The sequence below is a fragment of the Nannobrachium achirus genome (genome assembly GCF_963921795.1).
Source record: "Nannobrachium achirus genome assembly, chromosome: 2".
Lineage (NCBI taxonomy): Eukaryota > Metazoa > Chordata > Actinopteri > Myctophiformes > Myctophidae > Nannobrachium > Nannobrachium achirus.
This window is the reverse complement of record NC_137811.1, coordinates 295,282-318,843: the sequence shown is the minus strand read 5'-3', so window position 1 is coordinate 318,843 and position 23,562 is coordinate 295,282. Positions and strand designations below refer to the sequence as shown.

The 23,562-nt window shown below is 41.2% G+C and overlaps 1 protein-coding gene across 1 annotated transcript; it reads left to right on the top strand.

Moving 5' to 3' along the window:
• The first annotated feature begins 9,596 nt into the window (after window positions 1–9,596).
• On the top strand, window positions 9,597–21,777 carry s100v2 (S100 calcium binding protein V2). The gene is made up of 3 exons (XM_080749521.1): window positions 9,597–9,649; window positions 16,255–16,386; window positions 20,829–21,777. Exons 1-3 carry the CDS (start codon window positions 9,638–9,640, stop codon window positions 20,982–20,984), a joined length of 300 nt encoding a protein of 99 aa, XP_080605647.1. The 5' UTR covers window positions 9,597–9,637; the 3' UTR covers window positions 20,985–21,777.
• Window positions 21,778–23,562: the final 1,785 nt, after the last annotated feature.

Genomic DNA, 23,562 nt, shown 5'->3' with positions numbered 1-23,562 from the left:
TATATTTATAGCATATCGTGGTTGTTGGGTGGAAACCTTGTATGTCCAAAACCGTTCGTTTTTTATTTTATATATTATCAAATGATCTCGCGGCACCCCTGGACTGCCGTCACGGCACCCCAGGGTGCCCCGTCATCCACTTTGAAAACCCCTGCTCTAATATACATGAGCCTTAAAGGACACCTTTGTTTTTTTACAACAAGGGTTCATATTTTAGATTGTAATTGGAGAAAAGAAAAAGTGAGTGTTAAAATGTTTTCATTTGCTTCGTTCTATTGTTTTATCGCGTTTACTGTGTTAAAATTTGGGGCATGCGTACGTATGGGGGCATGCGTACAAGTGGCTAAATATGTTTTTTTAGACACAATAAGCCAGCAGTTTCTTCATTGCTATTTACAGTAACACTTCTAGCCCCCATACATTACATCCAACCATGAAAGGTTGCATTGTATCTTGGGAATGGGCTTATTCTGTGTAAAATGACATATTTAGCCACTTGTACGCATGCCCCCAACCACTGAAATAAGAATCTCTAAAATAATAGAAAGAAGTAAATTAAATAATTTTAACAGTCATCTTTTATATTCTTTAATTACAATCTAAAATATGAACCCTTGTTGTAAAAAACTAAAGTTGTCCTTTAATGATTAGGCTACATTCACGTTTTCCCACTGCTGTGCGTTCCTCGACACACAGCTGATTTTAATCACAGAACTATTATGTTTTGAATCCCATTCAAGATGACGTCCAGAGTGTGTATCATTACCAGTGTTGTGCTGGTTACTGAAAACCAGTAACTAGTTACCATTACTAATTACTTCATTTCAAAAGTTGCTTTACTGATTACTTACACCAAAAATGCGTTACTGTGAAAAGTAACTTTTTAGTTACTTAAAAAAGGGGCTCCCATTCATCACTTTACATGCGCATTGTACTGAACTCTGCCAAGCAACGTGGTCTACACCAGTGGTTCCCAAACTTTTAGCTTGTGACCCAAAAGAGAGATTCTACCACTTTTTCTAGTCACTTGTTCAAATACTGGATTCTGATTGGTTTAAAACAGTGGTAAATAGGCCAGCAGCCTTGAGTTGGCTAATGGACCCCGCCCACTTTTGTGTTGCAGTTGTAACATTTCCAAGATCAATGCGCCTCCCAAAAAGTGCCGGCCAGTTTCTCCATTCGCGGCCACTCTCTTATTTTGAAGGCCGTAAGTAGATCGAGCTCACAATTCCCAATTGACGACCTTCACGATTGACCCACCGTTAGTTCCGGTTCAGATGGTAAACAAGGAGGAGGATCTATGTTATCATGTTTGTACTATTTTAGCGAGAACGCCATGCCATCCTTGGCATCAAAATTCTTTTTTGGAGAAAATGGACTCTAAAGATCTGAAAATCCATTGTTGTCTATGGGATGGGAGCACTTTGCGTGCACGTGGACGTGCGATGGAAACGAATCGCGGACTTCACCAGTGCCACAGTGATAGTACAGTGAAGTAGCCTAGGTTATGATGTCTTTTTTGTTTTGTTTGTTTGTTTTTGGCCAGTGAATGTGGCTGCAATCATTGTTGTTTATGGGACTATATCCTGTGGCGGAAGTATATGTGTATTCTGAAACAATTAATGATTGAACTAAAGATCCTTGCAAGTTACAACTGTGTTTTCTTTCATTTATATAGAAAAAGTGGTAGAAAAGCTTCAGGGTCGGCTCGTGGCACAACCCTGAAACAGTGGTAAATCAGCCAACAACCCACTCCCTCTCATGGTAAATGGCTTACTTAGACATTTGCCTGTGACCCAAAAGAGTGAAAACGTGACGCTTCGCGCCGCTTTGTGAGCTTGTAGGTCAGCTAGTTTCACTACTTCTTATATATTTGTGTTCTAATTTATGGGATTTCTTAGATTGCATTTATTATTTATTCGTGGCATTACTTACAAAATAACTTTGAGATGTACTTTTTATTTGCAAGCAATGTACAACATAAACAAAATAACTTTATTTCCCTCAAGACTTTCTGAAATAATGTGCAATGCCTTACCATCAGAAGCGTGAGGGAAAATTACCTTACGACCACAGGAAGATAGTTATGATATATTTCAAAGCTTTCTTCTAACAAAAATGTCATGGTTAACGAAATATACACAGCGACGGATTTGACCGTGAATCGTGACAACACATGCATCAACGCAAAGGACTTTGATTTTAACAATTAGCGGCGAGCAGCACAAAAATAGCCACTTGTTGTGTGTAGTTAATAAAGGAAGAAACATGGATTTACAAGACGATCTCAATCATCTCATCTATAATGTCAGGACGCACAGCTGTCCACCACACGCTGCTGCAGTGACTGATAAGCGGACGGGTAAAGTCAGCTACTGTAAGTGATCCCATTCTATCTAAACACAAACATGCCCACCACAGCACGTCTCAGCGCGGCTCTGTCTGGCAGTGGTGTGTATCGGTGCACGGGTGTGTGTCTGCATGTGAGTGACACAGGAATATTCAGGACTACGCTCAGCTCTAGCTGCATACAAAAATAGACTCAGTAACGCAAAATAACGGAGTAACGCACCATGTAGTAACACTAACTGAGTTACTGTATTTAAAAAAATGATGCGTTAGAGTACTCGTTACTGACAAAAAGAACAGTGTTACTTTGTACAACACTTATTATTCATTGTAAACTTAATCAGCACACTAAGGCGTTGCTCGCAAAGTGGCGTTGATGCGCATGTAGATCGTCTATTTTCACAATTTCTGCCTCTAATGTTTGACAATTTGGCCAATGTTTAATTTTTCATTTTAGAGGTATTAAAAAGTCCTTAAATTGTCACTTTAGAAATGTGCAGATACCCTCTACACACTTAAACTTCATGTTGGTTTGTTTACTGTTGAGTGAGAAAACAATGTTGCACAATAGGCTACTCAATGTAACAATAATCAAAGTAAACCCGTAACCAGTGACTAAAGCTTTCAAATTATTTTAGAGGAGTAAAACGTAGGCAACAGTATTTGCCTCAGATGTAATGGAGTTGAAGTGAAAGTTTGTAATTAAATACATTACTTCCGTCATGTTACTTACTCAATGAATTGACCCCAATGGAAATAAGCCATATTTCATGGAGAAACAAATTGTGTTGTACTTCCCTGTACCTGTCTCCGTGAACTGTTCCTAAAGTATTCAATCAATCAATCCATACTTGCCACCATGCACTGAATGTACGCACGCACGCACGCACGCACGCACGCACGCACGCACGCACGCACGCACGCACGCACGCACGCACGCACAGCGAGAGAAAGAGACACAGACACAGACAGGCACGTACAGAGCATGTTAGAGAGGCAGGGGCCAACATTTCTAAAAGGGGCCTTCTGATGAAAATATAGAAAATAGCCGACCTCCAAGCTCACACCGCGTCGCAGCGCGACGCGTTGTGAGCTTGGAGGTCGGCTATTTTCGGCACTTGATACCACACTGAACCAAGTGAATACTGGAGCTGTGGCGTAACGGCATGGATTTCTACACAGAGAGGGCAATTATTTCAACATGCTGTACTATTCAAGTTCAGGAGCGTTTGAACAAGGCAATTCTCTCGAATGCTGCCTTCAGGTATGGCATGGAAAGAGGGCATTAGCATTTCTTTCACCATAGTAAAAACTGCATTCATGGTCTGGAGAGGGCACTTTTTACAGACAGATTAAGGGCAGGGGCACAAGCCCCCCTTGATGTCTATGTGTGCACGTGCCTGGACACAGACAGACACAGACAGACACAGACACAGACAGACAGAGAGATCAACGGCCACTTACCTCTCTAAGCGACTCCAGATCCCGTCAGATACAGTCCATGTCCCTTCCAGCCAAGCATATAGGCTATACCTAAAAGCACCCTATGTCAGGCCTTACAGCTCCATGTCCCGGGTAAGACTGGTCCGCTTGTGTGTTGTGTTGAGTGCTTCTTTGCTACTGTGTGTCACAAGTCATCAGTCAGGGTGTGTGTGTGTGTGTGTGTGTGTGTGTGTGTGTGTGTGTGTGTGTGTGTGTGTGTGTGTGTGTGTGTGTGTGTGTGTGTGTGTGTGCGCGCGCGCGCGCGTGTGCGTGAGGCTCGGGTTAAAATAAATGAGCCACCCGCGATGCTGAACACCTGCTGCTGCCAGCAGCGACAACTGCTCTGCTGCTGCGTGTATGGCAATGGCATGGACACTCACTGTGGCTTTTTTAGAACGCATGTACACATGTGACCCGCCGTATCCACTTTAAAGTCTCCATAGGGAGTGGTTGTAAAGCAGTGTTTCTCAAACTTTGACATTGCAAGGCCTCCCCTTAACCCTGACAGTGTACAAATGGAACCAAATTGACCCGTTACACCAAGGGTCTTCAACAGGGGGTCCGGGACCCCTAGGGGGTCCTCAGAGTTACTAAAGGGGGTCCTACAAATCTCTGTTTGATAGAAACTTTTTTTCTCCTTTTTTTATATTAACTACTTGAACCCTATAGCGTCCAAAAATAGCGCTCAGGTTGTGAGCTTGTAGATCGGCTATTTTTGGCAAAGAGCTTTGGTGTAGAGGGGAAAAAGAGCCGACTAATTACAGAGTGAAAGGTCAAGTTTAGTGGTTAAATATCTGAAAACACAAATTGACATGAATCCAAAATACACTGATGATTGTGCTGTCAGTGCTGTCAATGAAACTATGGAATCTATGAACAAGTTGTGGGGGTCCCTGCTTCATCTCTCTCTCAACTAAGGGGTCCTTGGCCTGAAAACGTTGAAGACCCTGCGTTACACTGTCAGAGTTAACCCCACTTTAAAAAAGCCCTTTTTCGACTGCAGCTTTAGCACCACACCACACCACATCACACCACACCACACCACACCACACCGCACCACATCAAGATCAGTAAGAAACAAATTGACCCTTTTAACTGTGATTATAACACAATATAAATTGTTAAAATGTATTTACAAATATCCTAATTATAATACACTATGATGGATTAGGCTATAATTGTGATTATAATACACTATAAATGATTATAATGCCCACTCGCGTCGCGTGTGTGTGAGTGAGTGAGTGAGTGAGAATATTATCCTGTACTGTTTAATGCTACCCGCCCGGTGATCTGCTAGTGTTCTAACACATTAAAGAAATCGCTCCGTTCCAATAGCAAATCCCAAATGATGATGAAGTATGAACGCAGGAGGACTCGCTGTTTTGACTGGCCTGGGCGAGCAGTCAGGCACGTGCACACATAAACATGAAAGGGGGCTTGAGCCCCTGCCCTTTCATCTGTCTGCTGTCTGTAACAACAGACCATGAAAGCAGTTTTTACCATGGTGAAAGAAATGCGAATGCCCGCTTTCCATGTCATACCTGAAGGCAGCATTCAAGAGAATTGCCTTGTCCAAACTCTCCTGAACTTGAATGCAGCATCTTATGTTGAAAGAATTGCCCTCTCTGTATAGAAATCCATGCCGTTACGCCATTACATCTCCAGTATTGACTTGAATATGCTTAGTTCAGTGTGGTGTCAAGAACTGAAAATAGCCGAACTCCAAGCTCACAACACATCACAGTGTCTTGTGTCGGAAGCGTTTTCCCCATTAATTTCTTCCATAGACATTTCATAAAGTATTTATTTAAAAGTTTTTAAGCCTCGGACAAAGCCATCTCGGCTGGTGAGGAATCATGACATTATTATTATTATTATTATTATTATTTTAAATATACAATTAATTAGAAAGCTGAAAAAGGGCAGGTTACAAGACTGTGTGCATCATTATTTTAAAAATTGTGCAAACTACACTCCCAGAATGCATTGCGAATGACACTTGTTTCCTGAAATATATCCCTTAAATCACACTCAGTTTAGTTATCCAGGCCAGCATATGGCCTGACATGTAGTGATTTTCATCTCTGTGGACTCTCTTATCGTCATCTTTAACATAGTGCAATCATTTGTAAAAGAAAGACACTCGCTCAAGGATTTCTGCTGAAGTGCAATATTCCGCCGGGAAGACAGGGGGCAGTAAGCTACTTCTGTGGTAACCGCAAATACATGAAAGAAGAAGAAGTTAGACCAATCACAGACGTCGATTTCACCGGATGTACATTTTTAGCAGTATGGGTAATGCAGTCCTTGAATCACCTCCGGAATCACCTCGCTTCATGCAGGACAGTTTTGAAACGTGGTTATTGGCTTTGTTTGGCAACAGAGCAAAAAAAGGTGGAAAATCTTGTTTGAAATGCCTACTGAGTGTGTGTGCGTGTGAGTTTGTCTAGCTATACTTATGGGGACTAAACGCATGTTCACACAGTCACCTGCAGGGGACCTCTGACAGTGTGGGGACAAAATAGTAGGTCCCCACAACGGTTAGGGTTAGGGTTAGGGTTAGGGTTAGGGTTAGGGTTAGGGTTAGGGGTTAGGTTTAGGGATAGAGGTTAGGGTAAGGCCACAGGACTTGCATAAAAATGAATGGAAGTCTATGTAATGTCCCCACAAAGTGGTGTATATGTCACGTTTTTTTTGCGTCTCAGAGAATTAGAGAAACGGAGCGCTTGCCGTGCCGCACAGGGCGGAACAAGCGGTCGCCACAACAACGTCCTCCAGGCGGAGCCACTCGATTGTCCACGACATTGCAAGCGGCGCGAAGGCCAGCGGACCTTGGTCCTGCTCTTCGCCCCCGAGCGCCGGGCTCTTACCAGTCTCCCTGAGTTACCCAGTTACCCTGTAACATATATATATATATATATATATATAGTGTGTGTGTGTGTGTGCGTGCGTGCGTGCGTGCATGCGTGCGTGCGTGCGTGCGTGTGTTATTTCGATTCAGATTCTATCAACACAGTAGATCGTATCATTCATCAGCACATGGTGGAATGTAGGTTATGTGTGGTGAAACTGTGTGTGTGTGTGCGTGCGTGCGTGCTGTCATGCACCAGATGACAGAAGCGGTGTGTTCATGGTGGAATTCCAAACATCCATAGAATGCAAAATGTGTCACTACTGCAAGTCTGGACTGCTCTGCTTTCCTCAAAGCACACTTATACAGTACTGACCCTAACCCTAAACCTAAACCTAAACTCTAACACTTATACAGTACTGACCCTAAACCTAAACCTAAACTCTAACACTTATACTAACCATACCAGTAAGACGCCTAAGGGAAAAAACTGACCTCGGTCACACCATCTGTCTTGGCCATATGGACGGGTTTCTGGTCCACGTTACACTGATAAGAACTAGATGCGCACGCAGGTAGGTACCAAAATTAGCCCATGAAACCAGCGCTCCCCAAAACAACAGGTTTGGGGATTGGTGGGAATTGATTACATGATACCTTCAGCTGTGCATTTAGTCTCAATGTTTGTAAACAATTCTGTACTTGATTAATCGAAATGAATCAGTTAAAGTCTCAGCCCTAATCATAACTTTAAAAAAAAAAGGAATTATCTGTTTTGTTTTTTTTAGACCTTGTGCTTACCACTAGGCATATAGTAGTAACAATAAGTGAACATCATTTTCACGGAAATTTCAGTCGTTTGAATCTTTAGTGTTCCCGGTCAAAAATGACCGTAATAGAAAATGGCTTAAAGGGCAACTACTGTATGGCATAAAGGGATATTTTCACCTTTAACTAGTTTAGTTAGCTAGTGTCATTTAAGTACACTCTCAGAGTTACAGAACCGTAAGGGTCAATTTGGTTCCAAGCTGCCAGAATCAATCATTTCCACAGCAGTTTATACAGTATAGTATAGTGTATAGTAAGTGAATGAGACTGAAAATTGGAGCTCAATTTGTTATTTAACCTTCATAGTTGACGAAACCACTGAGAAACGGACCTTTGCTCTCGTGGTCACGGAAGTATCGGATTCGCCCCAACTATAACCTTAACCTCAGTAAAACTATGCTTTAACCTAACCTTAACTCTAACCCTAACCTCAGTAAAACTATGCGTAAACCTTACCACCGTCGCACTATTGGGTCGTCGGACTATGGAGATGTTGCCCTGGAAGCTGCAGTCTTCACAAATGACCAGAAACATACATGTAGCCTACTCTCCATCACCAGCAAAGAGCAGGGAGTCAGGAACACATCTGCAAACTGTGTGTCTGTTCACGTTCCTTCACGCGTGTAAATGCACTTATCACTGTTCAAACAAAGACCTGTATGTCTGCCCGTCTCAGGCGCTATTAGGTAATGTGATTCCACAGACAGCAGAGTGGATTCACAGGACAGTGATACTAGGAGCCAGGCACGTGCATACATAGACATCAAAGGGGGCTTGAGCCCCTGCCCTTTTACCCGTCTGTAAAAAAAGTGCCCTCTGCAGACCATGAATGCAGTTTTTACTATGGTGAAAGAAATGCAAATGCCCCCTTTCCAAGGCAGAATGTAAGAGAATTTTAGAAATGTCAGCCCCTGCCTCTCTAACATTCTCTACACGTCCCTGCTAGGAGCAATCTATCTGCCTGAACATCAGAGATGGAAGAGGTACTCACTCGTTTTACGATACTTAGTAAAAGTATCGATACTGCAAAGTAGAAGTACACAGTAGTAAAATTGAAGTCCTGTATTAAAAATGTACGTGAGTAAAAAGCAAGTTCAAAAAGTATTAAAAAATCTACATTTTGAAAATAGCCGATCTACAAGTGCACAAGCTATCACTTTGCGAGGCATTGTGAGCTTGTCGATCGTCTCTTTTCAAACAGCCAAAGTATACATCCGGGGTCTTCAACGTTTTCAGGCCAAGGACCCCTTAGTTGAGAGAGAGATGAAGCAGGGACCCCCACAACCTGTTCATAGATTCCATATAGTTTCATTGTTTCATCAGTGTATTTTGGATTCATGTCAATTTGGGTTTTCAGATATTTAACCACTTGAACTGTCAATACTTAATAAAATTGACCTTTCACTCTGTATTTAGTCTGCTCTTTTTTCCCTCCACCAAAGCTCTTTGCCAAAAATAGCCGATCTACAAGCTCACAACGTGTGAGCTTGTAGATCTGCTATTTTTGGCTAAAGTTCTCAGAATATGGACGCTATAGGGTTCAGGTGGTTAATATAAAAAAGGAGAAAAAAGTTTCTATCACTAAAAGATTTGGAGGACCCCCTGTAGTAACTCTGGGGACCCCCTGTTGAAGACCCCTGGTATAGATAATATGAAGTGGTGAGTGCAAGTTTCCCAATAATGATCTAAATCTACAAAGTAACTAGTAATTAACCTTTTCAAATAAGTGTAGTGGAATTACAATAGAGAGAGAGAGAGAGAGAGAGAGAGAGAGAGAGAGAGAGAGAGAGAGAGAGAGAGAGAGAGAGAGAGCTGCACATGTTGAACAGGAAGGTGGAATCCGGTTTCTTGCAAAGTGGGAGGATTCTATGGAATGTAGGAGTGGTGTGTGTGGTAGGAGTGGTGTGTGTGTGTGTGTGTGTGTGTGTGTGTGTGTGGGGGTGTGTGTGTGTGTGTGTGTGTGTGTGTGTGTGTGTGTGTGTGTGTGTGTGTGTGTGTGTGTGTGTGTGTGTGTGTGTGTGTGTGTGTGTGTGTGTGTGTGTGTGTGCGTTCACCACAGTGTTACTGCGTTAACACCAGTCAGACTCTTCCTGCTTCTGTCCTGTTGGAATCAAAAAGGCAACAATGGCGGAGAAGGTAACATTTATGACTTCATGCTTTGACTTCTAGACGTTCACCTAAATGTATGACATTACTATTTACTATGTAAGCGTTTATCAGATGAATCCAGAGTGATTTAAAGCAAGCAAGGCACTGTAAACGCATACAACGCAGAGAGACGAGGGGTGTAACGATATAGTAACTGTATCGAAATATCGTTTTTAACTTAAAAAATCGAAGTATATCGAAATGAAAACAGCTAAAATCGAATCGGATTGTTTTATTTTGTATCGTATCGAACTGGCTACCTACTTGTCCATAGTATTTAGCATTTTTAAGAAGAAAAAAATGAAAAGGAGGGGTTTAATAACTTTTCCTTTCCATATAGCTACACTGGTCTATCGATAAATGTGTGTAATCTCTGGATTCATGTCAAAGTGCAGGTTTGTTAATATACAATGTCCATGTATTTGGCAGATAATCACTGTGTTTACTTATTTATATCCATAATAATACATGTTTCCCTTAAAAACCTGCACTATCCACACCTTTCACACAGATGTAATGTCTTTGCTAAATAGTTACTATATCGGTTTTAAATCATTGAATCGTATCGTATCGCCATGAATGAACCAATATCGTCCATGTATCGTATCGTCAACCATGTATCGTGATATGTATCGAAATTGCTATTAAAATGTATCGTTACGCCCCTAAGAGAGACTCAGCCTCAGCAAACTAGGATCAAAGGTAATCCAAGAACCAGTGATGTACATGTACTGTACTTAAGTACATTTTTTAGGAGTTTGTACTATTCGCGCGTTTTCCAATTTCACGTTTCCAATTTCCAATACTTTCTGCTCCACTACTGTGCATCTCGGATCCAAATATTGTACTTTTACTCCACTACATGCATTTCAAAGGTTTAGTTACTTTGTAAATGTGGATTCTTATTACACACACACACACACACACACACACACACACACACACACACACACACACACGCGCGCGCGCGTGCGCGCGCAAACACACACACACATGACACGCACGCACGCAGTCACGCACACGCAGTCACGCACACACACACCCGCACACTCCCTAACCCTTCATGGAGTCACAGGCTCACACCTAGAAAGTCAACAGTGAGTGACCGCAGGGGTGTCACAGGGGGAAGGTGGGGGGAGAGTGGGACTGAGTTACTAGGGCCCAAGGTGGAGGGGCCTTAATTATTTTATACTTTAGCTATTTTCGAAAAGTCGTGAAAATGTTTGGAAATCTTTTAATTCATGCATTTTTAAGCAAACAAACATTTGTAACTCAAATTTTGCTTCTGGGGGGTCCCTGGATCTACATTTTGAGATGGGGGTCCCTGGCCAAATACATGTCATTTTGGGGGTCCTTCACATGAAAAAGTTTGAGCATCACTGAAATTTAAAAAAAAAACCTTAGAAGGATTTGAAATATTCAAAGATTTGCAAAAATTCTCGTGATTTTTAAAATATAGCAGATCTACAAGCTTGCAAGCGCTGTGAGCTTGTATATCTGCCATTTTTCAATAGTTAAAGCACAAAATAATCGCTCGGGGGCCCGCAGTGAATCCTTGGACCCAGGGCCCAGAATTTGGTGCGACACCCCTGAGTGACTATTTGCAAACATCATAGCGTATATTAGTGCGGTGGTTCAGCTGTGGGTTCCAGGGACAGGCTGGGCCCCTGATTCAGCCCGGGAAAAAGAGTTGTAGAGGCCCTCATTGCGCGCTATAGAGAGATATCTCTCTCTTTATAGCGTTGCTGATACTCAAAGATTTGTGACAAAGTGACAAGCCAGTGGGCCAATTACATGAGTTATATTGCGTCATTGTTGGGTGGAAACTTTGTATGTCCAAAACCGTTTGTTTTGTATTTATCCCTAATCCTGAGCCTTAAAAATTATTCAAACTAGTGAAAACAGCCGATCTACAAGCACACAACGCCTCGCACTGCTGTTTTCACAACTTTTGTGCGACAGCCTTGTATGATGAAGCAGAGCTTTGCTTTGCCAAAAAATCTACACATTTGAAGCTTGGAGATACAAGGTTTCTGCCCGACAAGTGACGATTTACTTTGTTGGCCACCCAGCTCCCAAAATGGAACGAAGGCCGACATTTTATTTTGAATTTTTTCCTAATGGCCGGCCTGGACCGGCCGGGAATGAACTGGCCGTTGGGGAGTTGTCCCACTTGTGCAAATCTTTATATCTTTTTAAAAGCAAACATTTGTAACGCAAATATTTGCTTCTTGGGGGGTCCCTGGAAGAACATATTTTGAGATGGGGGTCCGCGGTCAAATACATGTAATTTTGGGGGTCCTTGACATGAAGATGTTTGAGAACCACTGACAGAAACATGGGTTTTTCAAAAAACATTGAAGGATTTAGAAGACATTTATAGAATCGGGTCAAAACATAAAGACTTGCACAAACACATTTTCAAGATTTTTCAAAAATAGCAGATCTACAAGCTCAAGTGCTCCGCTGTGACACCTCATTCGCACTGCACGCGAGCGAGCAACGTCCCACGGAATACTGTCCGCATACAGAGCGTCGGCCGTTGCGTTGCGACGTAGCCTCTACAAGCTCACAACACGTCACGTTGTGACGTGTTGTGGGCTTGTAGATCGGCTATTTTAAGACATTTGATAGAGTAAAAAAAAAGACTGTATCAAGTACGTATATTATAAGTATCTTTTACCAATTATAGAGGGTTTAAGTGGTACCGGATATATAAAAGTTGAATTGATTCCAGTGCATGACGGAGGACGATATCACGATAAATTAAATCTCCACAATACGATTATCGTGAGTGCTTTTTATCACGATATACTATAATATTGCTTATTGTCCCATCCCTAGTTGTGACCCACCAAAATAATCATATTTGTTATTTGCTTGTCAGGGTGGGGTCCCCCGCACCCTGAAAAGCACTTGGAATGTAGGAGTTGAGGCATTACACATTTAGTTTGACTCAGTTCCATACAGCTGTAGATAGTAATGGTCAAAATAACCAATCTACAAGCAGTGCGAGGCGTTGTGAGCTTGTACATCGGCTATTTTCACAACCGTTGCCTCTTTCTCACACCAGTAAGACTCCCTAATCGGGAGATAAGGGACCGTCAAGTCACATGTATACACAAATAGGCCTGTAAGTGCCATTGGGGCCTGACGGTGGCACTAAATGGGACAGATCCATGTTGATGACATGAGTGTAGACATACTGTATACTGATTTGCGTGATGTTAGGGCAAAATCTGTGGGAGCAGTGTAAAAAAAATGTTTTGCAAGAATCGGCCTCATGGTGGCGCTAGAAGAGGGCCATGTGAGAAATGAGGGGTGGAGGTTCTGGTTTGGCAGCCAAGGAGTATGTGTGCAAAGTTTGGCATGGATAGGGGCAACGGTGGCGGAGATATGAGTAGGGCAAAAGTGTGACGTGACGTGACGTGACGTGACGTGACGTGACGTGATGTGACGGGACGTGACGTGATGTGACTGACTGACTGACAGACTGACAGCCGGTGGAGGTTTTGATAGTAACTGACCTGATGGTCACAATTATTTGACAATTTGGCTAATGTTTGACCCGTTTTTATAGCACTAGAATTTCGCCCGCCTTCGGTGGGCTCATCCTTCGCGTGTGAACATGCACACAAACACAACTGCTCCAATCCATGTTGCCCACAAAAAGCACTGTTTCTTCATGTATTTTGAGTGTGTATGTGTGTGTGTGTGTGTGTGTGTGTGTGTGTGTGTGTGTGTGTGTGTGTGTGTGTGTGTGTGTGTGTGTGTCATTAATTAACAGTATTTATTATTATTATTATTATTACACTTAGCTAAAAGTAAGCCTACTGAAATTGATGTGATGACTGAAGCAAAAGAGTTATGTTCAATAATAAACACTAATTACTTAAACGTGACTATCTCTTTATAATCACTTCAATACATGGAGTGTATGTGTAATAATGCTAATTTCTATCCAGACAAAATAGTAACATTCCCACGGTGTCAGTTGGGGGGGGTGAGCGAGAGAGAGAACACTATGACTTACACCTTTCAACAAAGAAAACACTCAAATACATGATACTGCAATAGCGATTTGCATATAAAAGAGGACATTAATGATAATTAGCGCGGTGAAACCAATTTCATGTCTGATAATTAGCGCGGTTAACGCGGTGAAACAGTTATCGCGATCGCGGGCTCAATCAGCCGAGTGAGTGGGAGCACGGGAAAGTGTATATATGAAGGTTTTTAGTTAACACATCCGGACTGTGTTTCCCGTCGGACTGTATAAACGGTGCTACAGTCAAATCAGTCCGGTCGCGGAGGCAAACAGCATGCGTTTGGAGCAGTTTTTGGCGATCAAAATTAGATTATGAAATATAAAACTTTTGATTTCATTTCTAAAAACATCAAAGACTGAAGGGTACACATTTAGAACTTTATTGACCAAAATATTAACTTTCCAGGAAATTGGAAAAAAGGCCATGATTTTAGAACAAAACAAGTTGTTAGGGTGACTTTATACATTGTCGGATTACTTGAACGTGTCCTTAAAATAGTCAGCCCTTTACCCAACAGCTCAAGTGGAGTTTGGACCACTAACATGACCCAGCGGGGTGGCGCCCTCTAGCGGCAGTACTGTCACACTTCGGTTGTCTATTTTCAGTGGTTCTCAACATTGTGGGCCGGGTCTTTCCTAGAGCAAACATACTGTAACTGTAGACCAAACTTCTCTGCCAAAAAATAGCCAATCTACAAGCTCTCAACGCCTCGCAGCGTTGAGAGCTGTGAGGCTCTGTGTCTGTTAGCGCGGTGAAACCAATTTCATGTCTGATAATTAGCGCGGTTAACGCGGTGAAACAGTTAGGCTAAGTAGAAAGTGTGATCCAAGTGTGAGCCAAACACGGCATACAGATACAGTAGGCTACACACGCGCGCACAATGTTTGAGTGCTTTGTACTTTGGTACTTCTTGGTGTTTGATGCACGCCAGCACGGCCATCATTATAGTGTCTGTAGGGTCTGTGTTGTTCCATGCATTTTGAGGGATGCGCACGTGAAGTGTATTTTTCGCGGAGCAGGTAAAAGATGTCTTGGTGTTGTTGTTATCTGCCATAACCTGCTCACACACACACACGGATCCAAATGCGCTCTCGTCTCTGTGTGGTCTCTCTCTCTCTCTCTCTCTCTCTCTCTCTCTCTCTCTCTCTCTCTCAGGGCTGCGTGTGTGCTTCTCTCTCTCTCTCTCTCTCTCTCTCTCTCTCTCTCTCTCAGGGCTGCGTGTGTGCTTCTCTCTCTCTCTCTCTATCTCTCTCTCTCTCTCTCTCTCTCTCTCGCTCGCTCGCTTCTTTCTCTCTCTGTCGGAGGGGGTGTGTACACGCGCGCGCTCTCTCTCTGAGGAGGGGCTGTGGGTCTCTCTGGGCCATGGACATGTCGTTACTGACTGACTGACTGACTGCACTGTGCCTATGTGGGCGTGGCCTCTCGGCCTCTTAACCGATTGTAATATAAAGATAGTTTGTTGATCATGTTTGGTGTATTAGTCTTTTTCTTTTCTTTTCTTTTTCTTTTGTTTAAGTATTATAAAGGACTTAAAAGTCCTTAAATCCTCACTTCACTGTCATCTGGAGTGTTGCGTCAAAGGCAATTAACAAACCTCTAATATTACCCAAGAAAGAGGCATTTGAAAATAGCAGATCTACAAGCTCACAACCTTTTCCTGTGAGGAAATCACGGCTCCAGAGGTTAATGTTCACGTTTCAATTTCATCATCATCATCATTATCATTATTACCAGTAAGACGCCCTAAGGGCGGGAAGATCACGCGTGTGTGCACATGGGCACGTGCATATGGAGCAATAGGGGCATTGCCACGGGCTTAATATATGGGAATTCCCAGATATGGGCTTATTATTGATGTATTGACAGTCAACAATGTGATGTCAGTACAGCAATAGACTGTATGGATGGACGGACGGACGGACGGACGGACGGACGGACGGACGGACGGACGGACTGACTGACTGACAGACAGGATGTGCCGGTTTTCATAATAAACTGAGACCAATGTTGTTTTTGACAGCACATTTTGATTTAGTTTTAGTCATAGTCTTTTGAATAAAATGTCATTTAGTTTTAGTCACAATTTAGTCACCTGAAAAGTTTTAGTTTTAGTCTAATTTTAGTTTACTAAATATCCTACATTTTTAGGCGACTAAATCTACAGTTGATTTTGTCAACTAAAATGTACCTTGATGGCATCGTAATGACTGGTTTTACACGTGGTTGCGTGCTGAAAATAGCAGATCTACAAGCTCACGCAACGAGCTTGTAGATCGGCTATTTTCAACACGCAACACCTGAGAGCAACCAAACATAAAATTACTCTCCTCCACTAGTCCCTCCCTAACGTTTTAGTCTAGTTTTTAATTTGTTGACGAAATTGTCAATATATTTAGTCTTAGTTTTAGTCATCACAGCTTAGTTTTTATTTACTTTTTATTTCGCTTTTGTCAGTGAACAAAAACGTAGTCGACAAACGTTTTTCGTCATAGTTTTAGCGACAAAATCAACACTGACTGAGACCTACTATTATTATGTTTACAGTATTCAGAACTGGAGTTGGCTCTCAACACACTGGTCACAGAGTTCCACGGAGCATCAGAGAACAACGCAGCGACACTGAACTCGGAGCAGTTTGAAAAGCTGGTGACCAAACAGTTTCCTACCATGACCAAGGTACTGAATATACCCATAACATAACATAAAACATAACTAGAACCATAGCCATATCCATAAGCATGTATAACCAAGGTAAAGCAACCCTCTCGTGTAATATTGCTTAAATTGCACAGTTAACGAAGGCCGGGTCTCCCAAAGCGATTTTAGCCAATCGTAGCTCACGCATTGTCGACCAAGCCCCGACCGTCATGTTCCCGTGTTTGCATGGGTTTGGGCAGAGCGACTTATTTAGCCCCCTACAACTACACCATTTCACAAAGTGCTTAATACAATCTCACTCCTGTTTAAATACGGCACGGAATTCTATAATTACCTGTATCCTCTGTGTTCTTTAATAAGAAGCCTTTTTATCCGATCGCTTTCTGTTTTCCCATGTATTTCCTGGCGTTCCCCATGCGCACCAACCCCATTAAGATAAACAGACGGTGATCGGATAAAAAGGCTTCTTATTAAAGAAAACGGAGGATACGGGTAATTATAAAAAGCTGTACCGTATTTAGACAGGAGTGAGACTTTATTAAGAATGCCACCCTAAAAATCTACCACACTGGTGCCAGCCATTTTGTTTAATTTCACCTTTTTATGGGGGCCAAAACCATATTTTGTACTTAAATTACACATATAAATCTATGCTTGTATCGAAAGCCACACTACCCCTCTTACAAAGGAAAAAATATATATTTATATCCTATCATTAGATTTGGGCTTCAATAGAACATGTACAAGATGTCTAAATCATTTATAAATGTCATGTAATTTTAGACTGCAATGGCCTTTGAAAACCACCAAGTGGTGCTCTCCTACTATCTGATCGTCAAATAGAAGAAGAAAGACACACTGTTTACATTTTGGCCAGGCCTTTTTTGCTAACATTCTATAACACGTTCCGAGCCTGCGATCGCGATCGCGGGCTCAATCAGCCGAGTGAGTGGGAGCACGGGAAAGTGTATATATGAAAGTTTTTAGTTAACACATCCGGACTGTGTTTCCCGTCGGACTGTATAAACGGTGCTACAGTCAAATCAGTCCGGTCGCGGAGGCAAACAGCATGCGTTTGGAGCAGTTTTTGGCGATCAAAATTAGATTATGAAATATAAAACTTTTGATTAATTAAAAAGACGTTTATTGCGTGTATGGCACTACAGATCAAAGACGTGTAGTACGTTTATGGCATAATGTGAGTTAAGCACTTTGTTTGTGAAATCTGAATGATGGTGTAGTTGTAGGGGGCTAAATAAGTCGCTCTGCCCGAACCCGTGTACACCTGGGAACATGGCGGTCCGGCCTTGGTCTCTACGACCATGCGTGAGCTACGATGGGTTAAAATCGCTTTGGGAAACCCGGCAATAGACTCTTCTAAACCAGTGTTAACTTCGTTGACTAAAACTATGACAGGAAAAGTTTGTCAACTGCCTTTTTTTTACTGACGAAACAAAATAAAACAGAATAAAAACTAAGCTATGATGACTAAAGCTTTGGCAATGTAAACATGTGTTTTCTTATGCCAATAAAGCGCCTTTGAATTGAATTGAATTGAATTGAATTGAATTGAATTGAATTGAATTGAATAAAACTCAGTCTCAATATATTGACAATTTCAAATAGAGAAGCTGTTGAAGTAAAAGACTAGTAATTTCATGTCTGGTTGCGCTCGGATGTTGCACTCTGAAAATAGCAGATCTACAAGCTCACAACGCGTCGCGCTGTGACACTTGTAGATTGTCTATTTTCAGCATGCAACTAAATATCAAAATCACACATCACAACACCATCAAGGTCTGCCCAAATAGTTTTTTGTTGACAAAATAAACCGTAGATTTAGTCTAAAATCTAAAAATCAAACATTTCAGATGACTAAATTATGACTAAAACTAAAACATTTTATTCAAAACAAAACATACTTTTGAAAAAAGTAATGCCTTACTTTAGCTGATTACTCCCAGGAGAAAGTGATGAATTACACTAATCGTTACATTACTTTCGCGTTACTCTACCAGTAAGACTACATCAATCGGGAGATAAGCGACCGTCAGGTCGCATACTTAACATTTAGAAGGCAATGGTAGGCAATCAGGAGGGACTATGGGAAATGGGACAGATCCATATTGATGACATGACTTTAGAGATACTGTGTACCGCTTTGTGTGATTTTAGGCCAGAATCTGTAGGAGCAGTGTTCAAAAATGTATTTAAAAAAAATCGGCTAACATTTACATCAAATATCTAATATTGAATCAAACAAATTAAAATCTGTCCAGGGTGTTCATAAAAGCCTGATTAGATGATAGAATGACCAAAAGTTTTTTTTCTTTTTTTTTTAAAGTGAAATATCCCTTTAACATTTATTGCACACTAATGAATGATTGTTTAATGATATTTAATGTTAATATTTGTTACTTTTGTCAATTGTCATCTTTCATAGATGGTGGTCAGCCACAAACTCACAACAACTGGCCAATAAAAAAAAGATACCAGTTCATTTCTAAAAACATCAAAGACTGAAGGGTACACATTTAGAACTTTATTGACCAAAATATTAACTTTCCAGGAAATTGGAAAAAAGGCCATGATTTTAGAACAAAACAAGTTGTTAGGGTGACTTTATACATTGTCGGATTACTTGAACGTGTCCTTAAAATAATCATCCCTTTACCCAACAGCTCAAGTGGAGTTTGGACCACTAACATGACCCAGCGGGGTGGCGCCCTCTAGCGGCAGTACTGTCACACTTCGGTTGTCTATTTTCAGTGGTTCTCAACATTGTGGGCCGGGTCTTTCCTAGAGCAAACATACTGTAACTGTAGACCAAACTTCTCTGCCAAAAAATAGCCAATCTACAAGCTCTCAACGCCTCGCAGCGTTGAGAGCTGCGAGGCTCTGTGTCTGTAGAGTTACATTACTCCAGGGGTCTTCAACGTTTTCAGGCCAAGGAGGACCCCTTAGTTGAGAGAGAGATGAAGCAGGTGTAACAGAGGTGAATCAGACCTCCCCACCCCGCTTCGAACCCAGGTCTCCCGCGTGAAATTCCAATATCTTAACCGTTACTCCAAAGGGATATCCCTATGGAACGAGGGCAGATACTAGACTTTTGAGGCTTCAGGCTGGGGCTGCGACTCTCTCCGCCACACAGGGACCCCCAAAACCTGTTCATAGATTCCATATATTTTCATTGTTTGCCAGCACAATCATCAGTGTATTTTGGATTCATGTCAATTTGTGTTTTCAGATATTTAAAGGAGCTATAGTCAACTTTTTCATTGTAGAGCCGACACTTTGTTTACATCCTAGTCTATAGACTAGCATGTAAACAAAGTGTCGGTCTGACAATGGCCAAAATGATTATTTTATCATTATTTTACGCTATTTGTGGTCATTTTCGAATAGAAACACATTATATGAAGTGAATATTATAAAATTATGATAAAATTATAAAAACATTATTTTTATTGTTGTATTGTATGTTGTATGTTTTATTGTTTTTCAAGAAAAAGTTGACTATAGCTCCTTTAACCACAACTGTCAATACTTAATAAACTTGACCTTTCACTCAGTCTGCTCTTTTTCCCCTCTACACCAAACCTCTTAGCCGAAAATAGCTGATCTACAAGCTCACAACGCCTCGCAACCCCTCAGAATATGGATGGTTCAAGTGATTAATATAAAAAAATAGATTTTTTTTCCTATCACACAAAGATTTGGAGGACCCCCTGTAGTAACTCTGAGGACCCTCTAGGGGTCCCGGACCCCCTGTTGAAGAGCCCTGCATTACTCTAATAGACCCTCAGGTGTGGTTATAATATGCAAATATGTCTTCCCTGTGTATTTTTGGTTACTTCCTGAAAGCTGAAAGCCTTGATTTCAGTCAAAAGGACAAGTTGAAATACACTGATATAATTACATCATAAAATCATCCAGGCATATGAACAGGTGTGGGTGTGGGCAAATAAAAATATAATTTTAACACTTTCTGTACACTTTTTTTGGAAGTTTCCTCCAAATCTTAATATCTGGTGATTATGTTGTAGGGGGGGGGGGGGGGGAATATCCCAGGACCCCATCTTTAAAGGAGCTATAGTCAACTTTTTTCTTGAAAAACGGACGCTAAAATAAAAATGATGTTTCGAAATTATTTTATTAAAAAGATTAAGCTTCATGTGTGTTTCTATTCAAAAATGACCAAAGATTATTATTTTATCTTTATTTTACGCTTTTTGTGGTCATTTTTGAATAGAAAAACATGAAACGTAATCTTTTTTATAAAATATTTTCAAAACATTATTTTTATTTCAGCGTCCGTTTTTCAAGAAAAAGTTGACTATAGCTCCTTTAACATTGATTTTATATTATAAACTGGGGTCCAAGAGAAACGTAGGGGTAGAGGAGAGAAGTAAACAAAATAAAACTAGCATGAATGTATTTTCTCTCTCGTTGTGTCGCAGGCAGACGGTGTGAACCAGCTGCTGTCCCAGATGGGCGTGGAGAGCGGCCAGAGCGTTTCCTTTGAGAACTTCTGGACGTTGGTCCAGAGCCTGGCCACGCAGCTGTACGGCCAGAGCAACGAGAAGACTGCCAAGTGCAACTGTCTGCTGCAGTGACCTCCAAACCTTTGATCTGGAACGTGTTAGGGAATTCACCAAATATTAGAATATTAGAATATTGGAATAGCAAAGTCACTATTCGACGTTGTTCACCGAAGTTGAATATTCTTCTTATATAGTTTATAAAGCTTGGCTAGGCCCCTGGTGGATGAATTTGTTAATGCTCTATACCAGGGCTTCTCAAACCTTTTTAGGCCGTGACCCCCAAAATAAACATATATGAACTGGGGACCCCCACCCTGACAAGCACTTGGAATTGTAGGTATTACATTTAATGTGACTCGGTTCCGCAGACAAATATTGTGAAAATAGCAGATCGGCTATTTTCACAATGTTCGCCTCTTGCTTACTTAATATTTGACAGTTTGGCCAGTCCTGTCGAATATTCGACTATTTGAACACTTTGAGGTCAAATAATTAGAATACTAAAAATCACTATTCGTGAATGCCCTAGAACGCGTCTGTGTCACGTTAGAATTTAACCACTTAAACTAGGGGTGTAACGATACATTTTAATAGCGATTCGATACATATCACGATACATGGTTGACGATACGATACATGGACGATATTGGTTCATTCAGGCGATACGATACGATTCGATTCAATGATTTACAATCGATATAGTAACTATTTAGCAAAGACATTACTTCTGTGTGAAACGTGTGGATATTGCGGGTTTTTAAGGGAAACGTGTATTATTATTATGGATATAAATATGTAAACACAGTGATTATCTGGCAAATAGCAGAGATTACACACATTTATTGATAGACCAGTGTAGGGAAAGTAATTAATGCGATGAGGGATTGGATGTGTGAGTCTCAGAAGCAGGGGTGTCAATTGGGTATGGCAGGGGTATGCAGCTGCCAACCCTGGGTCCAGGGGGGGAAATAAAAGTTACTTTTAAATGTAAATCCATGAATGTCTCTTTGTCTATCTGTGCTGGTTATTATGTTGTTAAATTACAGTAAAATAACTACAAATGCAAAATGTAACAAAATGGTCACTTTAACAAGGTATTATAATTATATTCTCCACACTTTTATTCTCCCCATCTTGACAGAATGGTATATTCCCAGGTTCCGCAGGTCAGCTGCACAGGTGCAATTCATTGTTGTTAATTGTGGCACGTTTACTATAACACGCTCTCATACCCCACGACGTCAAATGTGTTGTTTACTAACATTCCAAGTTTAGCTGCACTTCAACAACTGTTCCAGGCTGCCATATCCAGCCCAAGAAACTGTAGAAACGAGGGGAAAAAATGTAATGTACTTCTTAAAATAAATCGTGCGAGTGCAAGACACCAGTCATGTTGCCAGGGCGTCACTTTGGGGGGGCGTCATGATGATGAGGGGAAAAAAGTGCTGCTGGCCTGCTACTAGGCTGCAAGTTCTGCCCTGCAAACGTAAGATCAACTCTCACATTCTGTTCAAGCACAAACTAGTGACATGACCTGTTCTGCCATTCTCGTATAGCCTATATGATCTAGCCTGTTATACAGTAGATATATTCTCAGATCATTATAGCCATCCCTTGTTTTCCATACTTTAGCTAACAAGCCAAAGTTCTGATTGCATGCAGACTTATTTTTGCATGTTGGCTAATCATGTTCATACTTCAACCATTCATAATAGTCCTATACTGCTTCTTTTTTCTCCTATTCTACTTCCTATGTATATATGCTTGACTCCTCTTGCGCATTTGCTTGAGCACTGCTGCTATTGATTAGTAATTGTATATTCTGCACACCTGCACATATTTAAGCTGCTACTAAAAATATAAGGTAGTGTTTTATTGTGTTTTATTAAAATGTTTTATATTGGCTTGGGAGGCTCTAGTCAGAGTTCTGTTGTCTCTTTCACTTGCTGGTGGCTGGACTTTGTTTCCAGAGCTACTATTTGTGTTGTTGTAAAACTTAACCTAACCCGCATGTGACTGCACACCGTGGAGCGTAGGAGGCGCCCGCGATTAGGCCAAAATAACCACTAAAAAATATCCAAAAATATCCATCACTGCTGGTTCGCCCAGGGTGCCATATAGCCTGGGACCGCCACTGCATGTTGCCATACCTTAGCTTTTTCTGTATTGTCGCCACTGTAGGCTTTCTCCCCTTCTTTCAATTTCCATGTTAGTCCAACAGCAACATGTTTAAATAACGCTTAATCACTCACAAAAAGCCACAGTCAGTGGCGTAAAGTAACCAAGTACGTTTACTCAAGCGCATAATCCCTAATCTAATCTATAATTATTTAGATCCCTAAAATATTGAGATGGGGGTCGGCAACCACAATACATAACACATATTTTTGGAGGTCCTTAACATGAACAAGTTTGAGAACCATTTATATAGACTGTTTTTATTATTATTATTTTTTTTCAGGTTGTTGTTTTTTCATGTTTTATGTCCTCCATAAATCAATGTCCTACTTTCAATATCATTTTTATTTCGATGCCAAGCAAAGAGCCTAGCAAAAGATTGTGCCAAGCAAAGAAAAAAATATATATATATCTGATCGACATGCTCTTAACAAGTCACATTGTGCCGCGTTGTGAGCTTGAAACTCATCTG